Source organism: Bos taurus, chromosome 16, assembly GCF_002263795.3.
Source record: "Bos taurus isolate L1 Dominette 01449 registration number 42190680 breed Hereford chromosome 16, ARS-UCD2.0, whole genome shotgun sequence".
Lineage (NCBI taxonomy): Eukaryota > Metazoa > Chordata > Mammalia > Artiodactyla > Bovidae > Bos > Bos taurus.
This window is the reverse complement of record NC_037343.1, coordinates 29,610,552-29,627,148: the sequence shown is the minus strand read 5'-3', so window position 1 is coordinate 29,627,148 and position 16,597 is coordinate 29,610,552. Positions and strand designations below refer to the sequence as shown.

General features: G+C 52.1%; 1 protein-coding gene across 2 annotated transcripts in view; it reads right to left on the bottom strand.

The window, feature by feature from the left end:
• Positions 1 to 8,644: 8,644 nt before the first annotated feature.
• STUM (stum, mechanosensory transduction mediator homolog) overlaps positions 8,645 to 16,597 on the bottom strand; it is a 68,500-nt gene continuing 60,547 nt past the window's right edge. The window contains exon 3 of one of the 2 annotated variants that reach the window (XM_005216839.5): positions 8,645 to 15,728. In XM_005216839.5, the coding sequence (XP_005216896.1) occupies positions 15,694 to 15,728 (35 nt within the window). In that variant the 3' untranslated portion in view covers positions 8,645 to 15,693. 2 annotated transcript variants of the gene reach the window in all.

The window sequence follows — 16,597 nt, the reverse complement described above, 5'->3', positions numbered from 1 at the left end:
TGCCTGCTCTACATAAGCTCTGTTCTAGGCATCGTGCACACGTTATTTCATTTATCCTTAAACACAGTTATTAATTACAGAAACCAAATTCTGTGAGGCTACCTCATGTTTCTGTGAAGGTATTTTATAGCTGTGTTTAAATTCCATCATCGGTGAACCTTAAAGTAAGGAAGACTATCCTCGATGACCTGGGTGTGTGCTAAGTTGCGTCAGTCGTAACTGACTCTGTCACCCCATGGACTGTGGCCTGCCAGTCTCTTCTGTTCCCGGGGATTCTCCAGGCAAGAATACTGGAGTGGGTTGCCAAGTGGTCCCCCAGGGATAACCTGGGAGGGCCAGTTTCCATCAGTTGACAGGCCGGAGGAGCAGAACTGAGACTTCCAGGGAAAGAAACGTCACCTGTGGCAGTTTCCGCTCATGCCCAAGAGCTCCAGCCTGCCCTTCCGGGTGGCCAGCCCCAAAATGATGAGATTTGCCACAGTCGCCTGAGCCAATTCCTTGCTACCTATGTGTCCCACTGGTTCGGCTTCTCTGGTTGGTACGCCTGAAAGATACACCAATACTCAGAGACATCACAGACAGGCATCGGCTTATCCAGCGAGTTAGTAGCTCAGGGGTCCTGCTCTTTCCCACTGCGTTACCCCAATCAGAGACAGGAGAGAAGAACATTTGGGGGTTTTGTTTGTTTTGTATATGCCTCCTTCTTTTATTTATTTAAATGAATTGCATTTACATTGTTAAAATACTACACAATTCTGTAGTTGAGAATTGGGCATATTTGTCTGTGATGAATGCCTGAATACAATTTTCCCCCCTCGAGCTCCTTTTCTGGAGTTGACATCAGACTTATCTTGGAGCCAGTAAGGAGGTACTAACATTTCTCTGCTGTGAAGTTGAAACAATCTGATTCAGGGAGTTTAGTCCCAGATTGGTCACCTCATTCACACTTCAACCTGTCTTCTCTTTCAGATTATTAGAAAGGAACATTTTGACTTGCTTCTAAGTTTAAAAAAGAAAGGAATAGGATCCTGGACATTCCCTCTCTCCCTCCTACCCTATTTCCTCCGCAAAATCTCTGGCCATGAATTCTCTCTCTGGGGCCCCTTCTTTACTTTAAGCTTCTTCCTCTCTTCTCCCCACCCAGTGTCTGGCTCCCCTTGCACTAGATTGACTAGAGCCCCTTCTCTGATGAAATAGCCACGGGCTTTCCCGCAGCAGGGCCTTCCAGAAACAACCCGGAGTCCTCCCGACCATCATCGCCCTCCTCCACTGTCTCTCTTTTCTCACCGCCTCTGGTAGGCGACAGTGGCTGTGGAAGAGGCTCCTTCTGTTGACCAGTTCACTCAGGAGAGAACAAAGTGAAGGTCCCGGAAGTGGCAGGTCTGAAAGTTCTAGCACCTGCAGGCTCAGGCCCCTCAGAGCTGGGGGTGTTGGGTGTGTAGGGTCTTAGACCTGCACCTGCTTTGAACTGGGGTTCCAATCACTCAGGAAGGGAAGCCAAGGTGGGTGCCAGGGACTCATTATTTCATGGGTGTATCTAAATCTGTGTTGGGCAGTGAGGTGAGAGTTGTAAGGACAGAGCTGTGGGTTCCCTGGCTCTTTTCTAATCTCAAGGCACTGGGTGGTGGGGCACTGGGGCTTGCAACCGTGTTGGTGAGACACGCAATCCATACACTGACACACACACACATGCTCAACAGCAATCAAAACACATTAAAAAAATAATTTTATTTATTTGTTTTGGGGGGAGCTGTGCTGGGTCTTCGTTGCTGCTGGGGCTTTTCTCTAGTTGTGGCGAGCGGGAGCTACTCTCTAGTTTCAGTGTGCAGAATTCTCACTGCAGTGACTTCTCTTGTTGCGGAGCCCAGTTTCTAGGACATGCAAGCTTCAGTAGTTACGGCACATGGGCTCAGTAGTTGCGGCTCCTGGGTGCTAGAGCACAGGCTCAAAAGTTGTGGCACACGGGCTTAGTTGCTCCAAGGCATGTGGGATCTTCTTGGGTCAGGGGTTAAACTCCCATCTCCTGCATTGGCAGGCAAATTCTTTACCACTGAGCCACCAGGGAAGCCCCAAACACATTTTTTTGAGGAACTAGGATTTCTTGTTCAAAATATGGGCACGTCCAGAAATCCAGGTCATATGGGTGTTGGTTGAAAGGACCAAAGGCATATACTCTGCAGAAGAGAAGAGAAGGGGAGATAGAGACAAGAGAGACACCCTCAGATGACTGAGGGGCTGCCTGTCTCGTCGAAGAGGGAGAGGACCTCCTGCATCCCATCTCATCCCCATTCTTTAGTTCTGGAGGGACCACTGGAACTGATGGGGAGAAGTTACAGGGAAGTAGGTTATGACTCAACCAACTCTTTCCATCCCCCAGAGGAACAAGCTAGTGAGTCCCTGGTCATTAGAGGAATTTACATAAAAGTCCCTTGACCAATCATCTGGCAGATGGGAGGCAGGAATTCTTAGAAAAGGTAGGGGATTGGGCACCATGACCTCCAAGCTCCCTCCCAACTCTAAGATTTTACAAAGAGCCACTTGACATTCATAGTTTTCAACTAACAAATATGCTTTCATGTTTACCTGCCTTATACTGAAAAAGATACACTTAAAGGCTCAAGTTTTATACATCAAATCCTGCAAAACCAGTAGGGCTGCCTGGATCCAGGGGAGGATGTGATATGGAGTGACTGACAGGAAGTGAATCTGGAAAGCAATCTGGGGAGGCGAATTTTGAATAGGATGGTCTTTTTTAAAATTTTTATTTATTTGATTTTTTTGGTTGAGCTGGGCCTTCATTACTTTGCTCAGGCTCTCTCCAGTTGTAGTGAGCAGGGGATATTCTTCGTTGCAGTGCGCAGGCTTCTCACCGGTGTGTCTTCTCTTGTTGTGGAGCACAGGCTCTAGGCGAGTGAGCTTCAGTAATTGCAGCACGCAGGCTAAGTAGTTGTGGCTCATGGGCTTAGCTCCAAGGCATGTGGAATCTTCCCGGACCAGGGATTGAACCCGTGTCTCTTGCATTGGCAGGCAGGTTCTTATCCACTGTGCCACCAGGGAAGACTGAATGGGATGGTCTTGACTTTCACCACTCAAACCACACTACTGTCAGTAGAGAATTAGATCATTCCAACTGGGTGCTCAGGGCAGGCCTCCTCCCTGGTGCAGGCTAGACCAATTGCCAGGCTGAGACCTCAAGGCCAAGGCAGCAGGCGAGGCCAATGATCTTCTTTTGTGGTCCTTGGCACACGCAGCGCTCCCCACCTGTGCAAAGTGTGACTCCCTTAGAAGTTCCCAGATTCGCCTCCAGTGACCCGGGGCTTCACGACTCGGGGCTGCCATACGGCTACAGCAAACAATGCCTTTTGGGTTGCACAACAAAGAGAGAACAGAGCCTGTAGGTAATGCTTTCTCCGAAGTTGAGAGACATTTTGGAAATCCTTGTCAGGCCACCACTGCTTCCTGATGCTTAGCTGTTGACCTTCTTCCATATGTTTGCTGTCTTTTGGTCTCGATTCGTTCCTGTCCAAATGAAATTCTTTGAGCCCCTAGGCCTGTTGGTTTGTTCTTATTTTCATGGCTAGCATCCAGCACTTCAGATGGGCAGGAAGCCAATGGACACAAACTTTACTTCTGTACTGGGTTCTGAGAGGATCTTTGGCACAGAATATTTCCTTTTTTAGGTAGAAGGTGGGAGGTGGGAAGAGGGGGCCAATATGCAGGTGTGCTTCATGTCAATTAACAACTTGCTGCTTCTAATTCCACCTTCCCCATGCAATAAAATTTCCCTGGAACAGGGCCAGAGATGGCATGCGAGAAATAAAAATATTATTGGAGCTGGTGTTATTTGCTGGAGAGTGTCATGTCTGAGAAACCTAGCTCCCTCTGTGAAGTGACTGGGGCCACTGGCTTCGCTTTGCGGAGAATTTTGTGGGGCTGGATGGCAGGACAGTTTGCTGAGTGTCTACAATCGCAGAGAATTCCCAGGGACTTTGGGAAACTAACCTCTGTGTTCTGTCTTCACAAGGACTAACAAGGAGGAGCTTAGACCTAAGTCCTGAGCCTTCAGCCTTAGTTTCTTATTCCTTAACTGGCCTCTTGGTAACCAGAGAGCAACTCCCAGCATGCTTTTGGTGCCTCGTCACGTGCTCAAAGGCCCTGCATCCACCCGGAGGGTCCACACTTACAATCCTTCCTAGGTGGGAAGAGAAAAGGGTTTTTTTTGCATGTGTGTTAACCTTTTCTGGAACTTTTCATTTTTATTTGTTTATTGATGACTGATTTGGCAGCACCTCGATTTTTGCAGTATCTTAGTTCCCTGACCAGGGCTTGAACCTGAATCCTGGTAGTAAAAGCACCAAGCCCTAACCATTGGACCACCAGGGAATTCCCTGGAACTTTTCACTGAAGTGAAAAAGTTTTCATTAAAATCATGTGCATATTTACACCTACATTTTTTTCGTATAAAGACTGTTCTCCGTCACTGTTGAGATAGGTGGGGTCGGGGGGAGTGGGAATCCGGGAGAACAGGGCTGGAAGAGATGAAAACCTGTAAGAGCTAGACACACCACTTGTCAGAAGGAGGAGGCAACCACACGTGTGCTCAGGCCTGGTGTGGGCTCATGTGTGTGTGTGAGCGTGTGACGTATGTAAGGATTTTGTCTGTGTGTGAGACGTTGTAGAAGCTCCATAGAGGGTGGCTCTTCATAGTTGGGAAGATCAGTGAGGACAGGATGAGTCACACGAGGCTTTGGGAACAAATATTTACGTAGGGTTTTTTTCTTGTTAGAGAACCTCAACTTGGACCAGTTTATGGAAAGGAAAAAAGGAAAAAAATGCAAGGAGTCGGGGAGGGAGAGGAGCTCAAGCTCCTCCTCATCTGTGAGGACCTCACAGGTGGCTCACGCATTTAAACTGTCCTGTGGGCAGGGCCGCTGCTGCCTGGAGGTGATGGGGGTGACACCCTCCATCCCTCTCTCATCTCCGCTCTTCCCCTTGTTGCTGACGTCTTGCTTCATTCTCATGACTCCATGTTGAGGGGGCGGGTGGGGGACCTTGGCCATTGGTCGCTTTGGGCTGACAAACCACTGCCTCAAGACCAAAGAGGGGAAAAAGCTTTCCTGTACTCTAGTTCGGAGAAGGCAATGGCACCCCACTCCAGTACTTTTGCCTAGAAAATCCCATGGATGGGGGAGCCTGGTGAGCTGCCGTCTATGGGGTCGCACAGAGTCGGACACGACTGAAGCGACTTAGCAGCAGTACTCTAGTTAGGAAGATCTCAGGGGGATTCCTCGGCCGTTCAGTGGTTAGAACTCCACACTTTCACTGCTGAGGGCCCCGGGCAGGAAGGACCTGGATTTCTGCGGATTAATCCACCATAGCCTGTCCCTAACCCGCAGGAGAGGCCTGTCTGGGGTGGGGTGATTTTGTGAGTGAACGTCTTTCCCAGAATCCCATGGGCCAAGCGGGGGAGGAGCTGGCCCCTGGGAAGGGCGGGTGGACAGCAGAGCAAACAAGATCCCAGTCTTGCATCCTCCACCACGATGGATGTGGTTCCTGAGCTGGGCCCTGAGAGCCAGGGAGGATTTGAATGGAGAGAGGAGGAGGGCTGTCCTCCACTCAGAGAGAGGGAGCAGGCTGCAGACTCTAGGGGCACTGCCATGCCTAAAGCCACAGAACTGATCTCTTCGCAATAAAATCTATATGTCACCACCTCAGCTCCTTCAAAAAGATTCTGGACGTGTGTCAAGTTTCCCCAGAAACTTGAAACCAACAGCAGAGGTGATGCTCTTTCCCCTGACTGCTGGGTTCCCCTCCTGGCCTGGAACCTCAGGAGATGGAGACAGCTTCTAAGTGTTTGGAAAGTGCTTATTTCCTCCACTGACAACATTCCCAGTTTTAAAAGTTTCTTTGCTTTCTAGAGTCTTTTTTTTTTTTTTAACGTAGCTATTTTTGATGAAAGTATAAATATCCACCAGGCTGACTGGAGAGACAGCTGCCGGCTCCTGCTCTGAGCACAGCCTCCACCCCCCATTACCCTCCACAGAGCCAGCCAGAACCCATCAGGGGGCCTGGACTCAGACTTGTGGCTGGAGGGGGCACTACTCCAGGGCCCATTCAGGTTTCCAGGCTTTCCACAAGGACACTCAGGGCCGCAAGGCCACAGGAACAGCTGCACAGCTGTGCCCTGGAGGAGCCAGGAAGTGGGTGGACACCAGAAGTGCCCAAGGTGTCCTGAGCCCAGGACGAGGGGGCTACTCTGAAAGAGTACCCCACTCACATGGCCAGACACTGCTGTCTCCTTTTTTGGAGGGAAGGTCCCACTTCTCCTCCTCCTACCAGCCAAGTGACCATTTCAGTAATTCCCAGTTTATGTTGCTGTGTGAGAAGGTCTCAGTGACCCAGCTGGCAGCCATCCTCCAGCACCTCAGGCCACTGGCCAGCTGGGGACTGAAAGAGGAGCTGTGCATTTAGGCCACACCTTCCCGCTCAAGGAGCTGCCCAGGCCTGCTGCTTTCTACCCTCCCTCCCTCCACTCCACTCTTCTTTCCCATAAACTGATATAAGTGGAGTCCCTCTTACTGGTAATAACAAATCTTAGCCAAGTCCTTGCTCCCAGGACACTCTGCCCTAGGTTTCTGTTCCCTTCCGGCTCCGTAGGCCACGCATCTTCAGAATAGATCCGAAACCCAGTCTATAAACCCAGCCACGGCCCTCCCACCCACCCTGCCTCCCATCCCCAGAGCATCTTCCCACATCCCCTGCTGGGACTGACCACAGCAACTGCAAACCTGTCTCAGAGCCTTCGGTCTGAGAATGCGGAGATTTCTGGGGAGTGGTTGCCTTTATGTTTGTCACAGCCCCTTCCTTCTGGGTCTGAGGAGAACTATCTCTGTGGGGGACCCCTTTCCTCACCCTCTAGGAGAAGCGCTGGAGGCTTCAACCAGGTCACCCCTCCTGAACATGAGCAGATGGGGGCTGGGAGGGGAGAGGAGATCTCGGTGCCCCTGAGGGTTCTTTCCTGTGACGCAGCAGGGCTGGAGGGTGCTGCTAGCTTCATCTCCACTGCACCTTCCCGTCAGCCGGTCTGAAGCCGGAACCCTCTGCAGGAAGAAGTCTCTGGCCAAGAGCATTTCTGGCATAAGTTGAGCACAGCAAGTACCAGAAGATGCACATGGTCAAGAAATGCCCCTTAGGTGGGGTCTGGGTGACCGTGAGTATCTTGGGTCATTATGTTACCTCAGGCTTTGCATCCTGGTTTTAGCAGTGACTAAAGTCAACCCTTGGGCTTCCCAGGTGGCTCAGTGGTAAAGAATCTGCCTGCCAATGCAGAAAATATGGGTTCGATCCTTGGGTCAAGAAGATTCCCCTGGAGAAGGAAATAATAACCTGCTCCAGTATTCTTGCCTGAGAAATCCCATGGACAGAGGAGCCTGGTGGGCTACCGTCCAAGGGGTTGCAAAGACATGACTTAGCAACTAAACAACAGCAAACAAAAGCCAACCCTTAGGCTCAGATGCCATTTCTGGGGCCTTGAAGGGTCCCTGAGGTTGAGACTGACGTCTCCCTGCAAGGTTGTACTTTGTGGCATATTCACTCTTTGGGGCAACAGCATCACCGAGGCCCTGAGATGGCAGCATCTCTCAGTAGTCACACAAGAATAGCCCCAGCCAGAGGACCAGGACCAGATTGGTGACCCGTGGGGTCCTGGAGTGATGTGAGGAAACAGTGAGAGAAGCAAGGCCTTGCCCTTGGGTGTGAGTACTGGGGTGACACCCGGGGACTCGCCTCCCATGCCCCCCGGGACTGAATGCAGCTCTACAGATGCGGGGTTTCTCTGCTGCTCCCAAGGCATGTGAAATCAGACAGTCTGTTCCATCATCCACACTCAGTGCTCCTGAATGTCGAGCCACCTGTCGTATGCCTCCCTGGGCACCAGGGAGAGTCTGGAGCCTTCTTAATTCCAAGCACGACTTCCTCATTTAACGTTATTAGATTTCATCTTGTTATATGGCCTCTGCCTGCCAAGAGCTTTTTGAATTCTGATTTGTCTAATAGATTTAGTTCCCTTCATCCACAAATTTGATAAGCTCTGCAGGTCTTCATCCAATTATTACAGAGAACATAGGCAGGGCCACCGGCCGTGCCCTGAAATTCCCTCCAAGGTAAGTAACATTGGTTCAACCAGGCCCTTGCTGCAGCTTAACAGCGAGTTGTAAGTTCCCCTAAGCACCCCTATTCTGCTTCTCATTTACATAGGAGACTTGGACGAATGAGTATGCCACACACATGTCCCTCATCAACCGGTCTCCAATCAAGAGAAGGAAATGAGTTTCATCTGTGCCCCCATTCTTGGTGAGCCCAGTCTGGGCACCGTGCTCAATTTAACTCACCAACTTGCGGTTACAAAGGGATCAGATTACCAAACATGTGGGCCTTTGAGAACTAACTTGCCCAACCCTCCCAGGAGAAGGGGTTGAGGAAGAAGTCTAAAGGAAGGCAAGGCCCATCTTGGAGAAGGGCAACCTTCACAGCAGGAAGGACGCCAGCCGCAAACACTGCCGAGGGAATGGGAGGGAGGCACTCCAGGGCCAGAGGTCTGTCCAGTTATGAGCTCGAGAGGACACAGGCAGGTGAGAAGCCATCAGAAAGGTCACATGAATGTTTATTACATAGAAAAGAAGGAAAGGAAGAAAAGGTTTCCAAAGCCATCGTTTGGGGATAAAAAAAAAAAAAAACACAAACTTGGAATGTCAAAGAGATGCCATGCTTTCTATATTTATAATAGGAATATATAAATATGTACATGGAGATATGTACACAAGTTTTTATTGTCATACATGGTATTTTTCAATACATGTACAGTAATGGTGCTTGAAGGACGCATTTAAAGCCGGGAGAAGGCTGGAGAAATTGGAACCCTCCTCAGTGAGCGCCTAGACGGTGCTGTGGAGACTCAGCCAGGTCAGGCAGGTCTGCCAAGGTGGGCACTGGGGAGGTGGGCACGGTTATGAGGATATGGGGGAGCTAAGTTGCAGGCAGGGCTGGGCCCCAGACTGCAAGGTTTGGGCCAAGGTAAGTCTGGAAACTTCCCTAGGTCTGTGACATTAAAGCTTTCTTCCTCTCTCAGAAGGGAGGAAAGCTGCAGTTGTTGCAGTGGGCTGGAAAATATAGGAGCACTGGATCCCAGGGGAAGTCTGTGGTGGTGGGGTAGGCTCCCAGTTGTCTGGACGGAAGAGAGACAAGAAAGCCCTGGGAGATCAGAGAGTGGATCTTGCTGGAGAACAATGGAAATGTACAGTGATTCATCTAACATAAAGAAGAGAGACCCAAACAAAGCCAGTCATGGTATCAGAAATTATAAATCAAATACAACACGTATTCGTTATGAATTCTGCTGAGACACACAGAATCTGTCTTTTTTCTATATATGTTTTTTTTTTTTTTAAATGGTACCACATACAGCAATATGGAGCTTAGCCTGTGTAGGGGGGGCAGCCACATGCTACCACAGGCTGTCCAGGCCACCTACAACCACCAACACCCTCTCCCTGCTTGGCACAGGGGTCAAGTGCTAACCCAGAAAGTGGGGGCAGATGTGACCTCTGTCCCCCTTCTCTTCTTACTGGTTCCTGTACCTGGGCTGCTGGCAGTGGGGAGGTGGGAACAGAAAAGGACCTTAAAGAGAGGGTTGTATGCAGCCCTACAAGAGCTGGGAAAGAGACCATTGTCTCCTTCTCTCTTAGCAGACCCCCCACCCCCCCACAGGAGGCCAAACTGAGTGTGGGGATGGGCACAGCCAGGTTTGGTAGGGTGGGGATGCTAAGCCCATGGACCCTAGGAGGAAGAGATACAAGACCAGGGGTCCTGGAGAGAGAAGAAAAAGCATGGGTATCTGGGCATGGGATGAGGCCAAATGTGCCATCCACCAGAGCCCATGCTGGAGGGAGACGGTTCCCGGATGGGGCACTGGGCTCCTCTGGAGACATTAATTTCCAACCCTGAGTCTCCAGACAGACCCTGGCCTGCCTCCTCCCAGCCTGAAGGGAGCTGTGTGTGCACATGTGTGCTATGTGTGGGTGTGAGTGTGTGCACAGGCGGGGGTGTGCGTGTGTCTGTGCTTCTGCTCGCTCCAGGGTGAAAGTGCAGGTGCGAAGGCGGACCGTGGAGTCTGGACCAGCCTGGGTGGTTGGCATTTGGACAAATCCAGGAAGGGATGAAGAGGGGTGGGGAATGGAGATTTCACAGCTAGATCCAAGGCAAGAGGCAACCTGTACCAGAAATCAGGACACACGAGTGGGACCCTGTCGTCAACCTCCCCCTTCCCTGCCCTGGACAGGATCAGGAAGGGAGAGTGGAATTTGTCGGGGGAGGGCAGGCAGTATTTCGGTTTTACTAGGAAGAATCCATGGGGCCTGCTGCTCCCTCTCCCTGTCCCTCACCTGGCAAGGCTCAGCCTCCAAGCCCTTTGGCTCCGAAAGAAATGGGAAGAACGGCAGTTGCCCAGCCCCTTCTTGTACCCAAGCTACAGATGGTTAAACTGAGGCACAAGGCAGTAGGAAAGACAGAGTGCTGAGGGTGGAACTCACCCTCTCCAGGCTTGTGGGGCATTTGGGGTCACCTTGGTTTGGGGTTTTCCCCACCCATCACCCGAGGGGCTCGTCCTCTCTCCACAGGGGATTTGGGGTGGATCTATGAGAATCTGAGCATAATCCTCCATGCTCTGTGAGTTCAAGAATTTTCTAAAGTTCTAAGAATCTGAAGGGAACAAAAGTGATGAAAAATAGAGGCCCCCAAGCATCGCCACCTACTCATGCTGACCTCAGCCTCCCTTCTGCTGACAGCCTGGCTTCCTATCTCCTCCAGCACATGCCAAGCTCTCTGGGGGCTCAGCCCTAGGCCTTGGAGAGCATCTCCCTTCTCCGACCTCCACTCACCTCGCCGTCCCACCTGGGATGCTGCTCGCCAGGAAGACAGCACCTTCGATCAGCTTCTCCAAAGCCACGCTCAGGACCTACTTGGCCCATTTGGTGCCCACTGAGGGCTTGCTGATGCACAAAATCAAAACAGGTGCCCCCACTCATAGGACTGCAGGAAGCTGGCACAGGGAGCCCATGGAGACAAAGGCTGGGTTCCATGGAGGAGCGTGTGTCAGCAAATGGTCAGCAACTGCTTCAAACTGCTCATCCTAGAGACGAGGTCATGGTCTCTGGGGAGTGGGGACTGGTCCTTTAAAAGTGCTCTGCCACTTTGGGATGCAGAAGGCGGTGGGAGAAGGTTCAAGAGGGAGGGGACATAGGTATATCCATGGCTGATTCATGTTGATGTTTGGCAGAAACCAACACAATATTGTAAAGCAATTATCCTTCAATTAAAAATAAATAAAATTTAAAAAACATAGCAAAAAAGGGCTCAGCCACCTCCACCCTGCCTGTTGAAAATCCTCTAAACCAACCAGCAACAGGGAGGAATGTAACAGTGAACACCTCCTGCAGACACTAACTGGAGAATTTACATCTAAATTCTACATCCCCAAGTGGTTTACACAGCACAAGAGGCTTTCTTTGCCATGTCACTAACGTGATAAAAACAGCTGGTATATTAAATCCCGAGGTGGGCCCGCAGCCCACAGCCTGCTCTCCTCCCAGGAGGGGATCCGCCCCAGCTCAGGCCCAGGGACTCAGGCAAGCTGAAAAGCGAGAAAACTCCTGCCTGTTAGGAGGCAGCCCCTCCCATCGGCTCCACCGTTCTCTTACACTGCAGTGCGGGGCGCCCTTCGGGCCTGCCTTCAATGAGGAGCGTGGGTCTGGGGGCCGCCTGGGGTGGTGACAGCAGGGTGGTGCCCTATTACTGCTGAGTGGGCCAGATACCACCCACCCCACTGCCGAGGACTCCCTCTCAGCCACTAAAGTCAGCTCCATGCCATGAGCGTGTGATGCAGGACCCGTGGCCTCCTCTCTTGGTGCCTCAGTTCTGACGTTTGAAAACCCGGCACACTGAAATTTCACCCCATCCCCACCCCACCTCCCCCGCCACTCGGTAAGGGTCACGGGAGATCAAAATGCACCACACAGTGCCTGGCAAGGGCCCAGCGTCTGGAGGCTGTCCTTGTCAAGCAGGCAGACACTTGGGTCCAGGGCAGCAGCGGGAGGGCACTATGTCCCTTCCTCACCTCCCCTCACGTACAGCCAGAGGCTGGCTTCGAGGCCACAGCGGGGTGGCTCCTGCCTGTTGCCCCAGCACCACAGAAGGCAGGAGGGGTGCCGACTGGAGCCAGGAGCCATCTGTCCCTGTGGCTCCCACAGGGACCGCGCCCTTCCCTAAGTCTTGTCGGGGACTCAGATCTTAAGATCCAGGGGGACTGTCTCCACTGTCCACAGGACACTCCCTGGCCGCCAGGTGGCTCATGCTGGCTGTAGGATCCTGCTCTAGCCCGAGGGAATTGCCACTCTGATCCAAGTTTCTCATTCACTGTGAGGTTCTCTGTGTGCCTGTGATCCGAGTACCCATGGCCTAGGAATGTCCTACGGAATTCTGACTGATCTATGGCTGGACCTGAAATGCACCCTGGGGTTTTTGGACTATTACCCTTGAGACAAGACCCAACCAAAGTGTTGGGTGTCAACCAAGCACTTGCTCGTACAAGGTTCCTGCTTTTCAGTTGGCCGGTGCTTCATAGATTAACTCTGGCCATCTAACGGTCAGTGGACATGACTTTGAGCAAACTCCAGGAGATGGTGAAGGACAGGGAAGCCTGGCATGTTGCAGTCCACAAGGTTGCAAAGAGTCAGACACAACTTGGCAACTGGACAAGCTAACCACCTGAGCGGCCAGCTCAGAGGATTTGGAGTACACTGGCCGCTGTTCCTTATCTAATGACAATGACGAAACTATTTTGAGCTGATCCACACTATTTTGGGCAGTCCTCACAGACACATTGTTCAGAAGATGGGCAGGGGTCTACCTGGAAAGGGCCTGCCTCCCGAGGCTGGTGTGTTCTCAAGTTGGGAGAAGCAGCCACAGGTAAGGGAAGGATCTGGGGGAGGGGGCGTAGGACGGGAGATGTCCTTCCAGGCACACACACCCCTGCATGAAGCCAGCCCACACTGGGACTCGTGGTGACACCTGTCACTCAAGAAAACTCCCCTCATGTCTGAATTGTGTCAGTAAACATGAGACATAAATTGCTAGCTCTTCTTTACCCCCCTCACAGCCGCCCCCAGCCATGCCAGGAAAATAAGCCCCACCTCTCCCTATGGGCGCTGCCTCCACCTGACACCTGTCACTGCGAACTCTGGGGAGCTATCTGGGGGTGCCGGGCTGTGGGCTGTCCTTCCTTCCCTCTGCTGGAGCTGTTTTTATCCGACTCCAGGGGAGGCTCCGCGCTCCGACGCCACTTCCTCGAGAGCAACCAGCCGCCAGCCTGCCCTCCTCTTGGCCTGGGGGATGCTGTCTTCTCACAGCAGAAGGTTCTGACTTTCTGGATAAAGCCAAATCCGATCCCACGCCTTGACAACACAGAGGCTTCTAAACGTGAAAAGAAGCTGCAAAGGCTTGGGTTGAGGCCAGGAAGAAAGGAGGGGTAAGAGACAGACACTGCCAGGTGTCCAGAACATGTAACCTGGCCCCAGGCAGCTCCTCAGAACTAAGGGATGGACGGGGTGGTGGGAGGTGGGTAGGATCAGGCCAAGGAGTGGAGAGCCCACCTCTGATTCAGGGCCCGGGGTGGAGGTGGGGGGCAGCAAGTGGCTCAGGGAGTTCCATTTCTTCAAGGATGCCGGTTTGCTATCCAGGCCACAGGGAGCCTGAGACCCACCTCCCAGCAGGACTGTAACTAGAAAGTTCGGTGGATGGGGTGGATGGGCCACTGCCCCAGGTGGAGAGTATAGGAACGGAGACTAAGCACGCAGTGGCCCCCAAAGGGGCGCACGGTGGAGCGAGGGGCCTACCCAGCTGCCGGTTCCCCAAGCCTTTCCATCCATTAAGGGAAAAACGACCAGAAAAGGCCACTCTTCTGTGCTGCTTCGCTTCAGCCATGTCCAACTCTCTGTGACCCTATGGACCATAGCCCCCAGGCTCCTCTGTCCATGGGATTCTCCAGGCAAGAATACTGGAGTAGGTTGCTGTGTCCTCCTCCAGGGGATACCCCCCAACTCAGGGATCGAAACTGCGTCTCTGTCTCCTGCATTGGCAGGTGGATTCGTTACCACTAGCGCCACAGGCCGCTCTTCCATCCCTGGCCAAATTCTGACTGAGTCCTTGATAGATAGGAAAAGCCCCTTGGAGAGAAACACACCCCGTGGCACACAGTCCAGCGAGGCCAGAAACTTGGCTTTGGGCCAGTCCCACATTTTAACAACCCCTACGTTAGAATGAAAACGAAAAGAAAGCAGACATGTGAATGTCTCCTTTGTCACTGTCATTCAGATCTCCTTTCTCTTAATTGCTGATTGATCTTGAATCAGACATCTTCGGGTGGTTGTGACTGTAACAATCACTTGGGCGTCGAAAAGGCCCCGATCATCCCTTTGCAACAGGAGGAATCCCCGTGTAACACCAGCAAGGTCACCCGAATGCCTCTGTTGGCAGGATTTTTGCAGAAGAAGGATTTTCAGAGAGGGGTCCACAATTATTATTATTATTATTATTTGCAATTCTAAAACCCCTAAAGCTCTCAAATGGTGAGTTTTCTCCCCTTACGTATTTAGTGGCAAAATCTGACCTGTACTGAGGCGAAGCTATTTACAGTTTTATTGATTCTAATAAGTCTGATTATTCACATGCTCCTCTACAGAAGTGGTCCCGTGTTTCATGGTGTGAGCAGGTCCAGACTCCGCCGGGCTGTCACGAAATGGATGGCAAACGTTTCTTCTCTTCCTCAGATCTAAAATGTGTGAGGTCAGAGACCTGTCGGCCCTAAGGATTTCAGAGAAAGGAGTACGGGCCCCAGACAGTGTTGAGTGTAATGGGGAAGGCTGCCCATGTGGACCTGGGTTGGTGAACTTGTACATGAACATCTGGCAATTCCAGCAATTTTGCCCCAGGAATGGAGCCACTGCCTTCTTCCCAGGGAAACAAAGGTCAGATCCGCCCAGACCTGGAGACTTCAGTGGCGAGGAGATGGGGGCAGCCATGGGGCCAGCAGACACCCATAGGGACCCATCCCTGCCGACAGAGGAGGGCACAGCAGGCTTTTCCACACCAGGCAGGAATCTGTCTATCCTTACTCATGCCTGGATGTTGGCCCCAGGACACCACTCCCACAGGGGCCCAGAGGAGGTGTCCACTGCAGTCCTGCCCCTTGACGAGCCCTGCTCGCCTGGACGGGGTCACTGCTGCCTGGCCTGGCCGCCCCGCACACCCTCACGGTGGGCAGCAGACAAGGCGAGGTGGCCCGAGCCTGGGGCACTCCAGCTTCTTGCATCAGCATCCCCGCCTCCACCCCACTCCCCACCCAACCCAGATACCCTCTGGGTGTCTGTGCTACAGGACTCTCTGGAGCAGCAGGAGGAGCTGGCAGCTCTCAGAGCCTGCTGAGAAAAGCAGGTGCGTTTTCAAAATAAATAGTATTCTCAAATGCCCTTCTTTCCACTCCAAACCCAGGAAGCGGCAGAAGAGAACACGTGAAGACCCCGGGCCGGCCGCTGCCTGACGTGGCCCTCCTGGGCACCGGGCTTCTCAGCGGCTCGCCCGGGCTCACAGCTGCTGTGGGATGCCCTGCTCCTTGTAGCCTGTGAGGGAGAAGCAGAAGAGAGATGGTCAGACACCCACTTCCCTCACCATTTCTCCAGGCAGTGCCTCCGGACTTGAATATGCTAGAACTTATTCACACAGACGTGTGAATGACTGCTATAGCCGTGGCCCAGCTTTTCCCAAGGGCGCTGTCTTCTTAATGGGAAACAGGGTATGAATGAAGAGAGTGGATTTCGGGGTTTAGTCGGGGAGACATGAGAGGAGGATTTCTGTTACAGACCTGCTGGGGGTTGAAAGGTTATCAATGTGCTCCTGAATCCACACCCCTGAAGCCACTGCACAAACGTGGCCCCGGCAGACTGGCCTGCTGCCATTTCTTAACGCAGCGCCTTGGGAGAAGGTGCCAGGAAGACTTCCCCAAGTGATGGGCATCTGGTACGTGTGGATGGAGAGGAGGAAGGAAGAGAAAAGGAAGACAGCATACAGAAGGGAGGAGCCAGGCCGGCGTGCTCCATCAGTTGGACACCTGTGAACCTGTGACACAGGCCAAGGTGACCGCTGGCTTCGAGCCTTTAAAGCCTTGGTGGTGACTATGAGGACATGAGAAAAACTTGATCACTGTTGATATTAAGGAACTGATGCTAGTTTATTTGAGCATGAAAAGGTACTGCGGTTCCTTTATTTTTTAAGACATCTACTGGGATATTTAAGGGTGAAATTGTCATCTGGGTTTGCCGAGTAGTTACCCCTATTAGCTGGTAAGTCAGCCCACAGAGGAGCATCAGTGGACTTGCGTTTGTTTTTTTTTCTCCCTTTATTTACCAGGTTACTTATCAAGTTAAGGTGTTGGGGGTGGAGGCAGATGCAGGCAGTAATAGAAGAAAACAGAGCGGCCATGAGTGGAGGA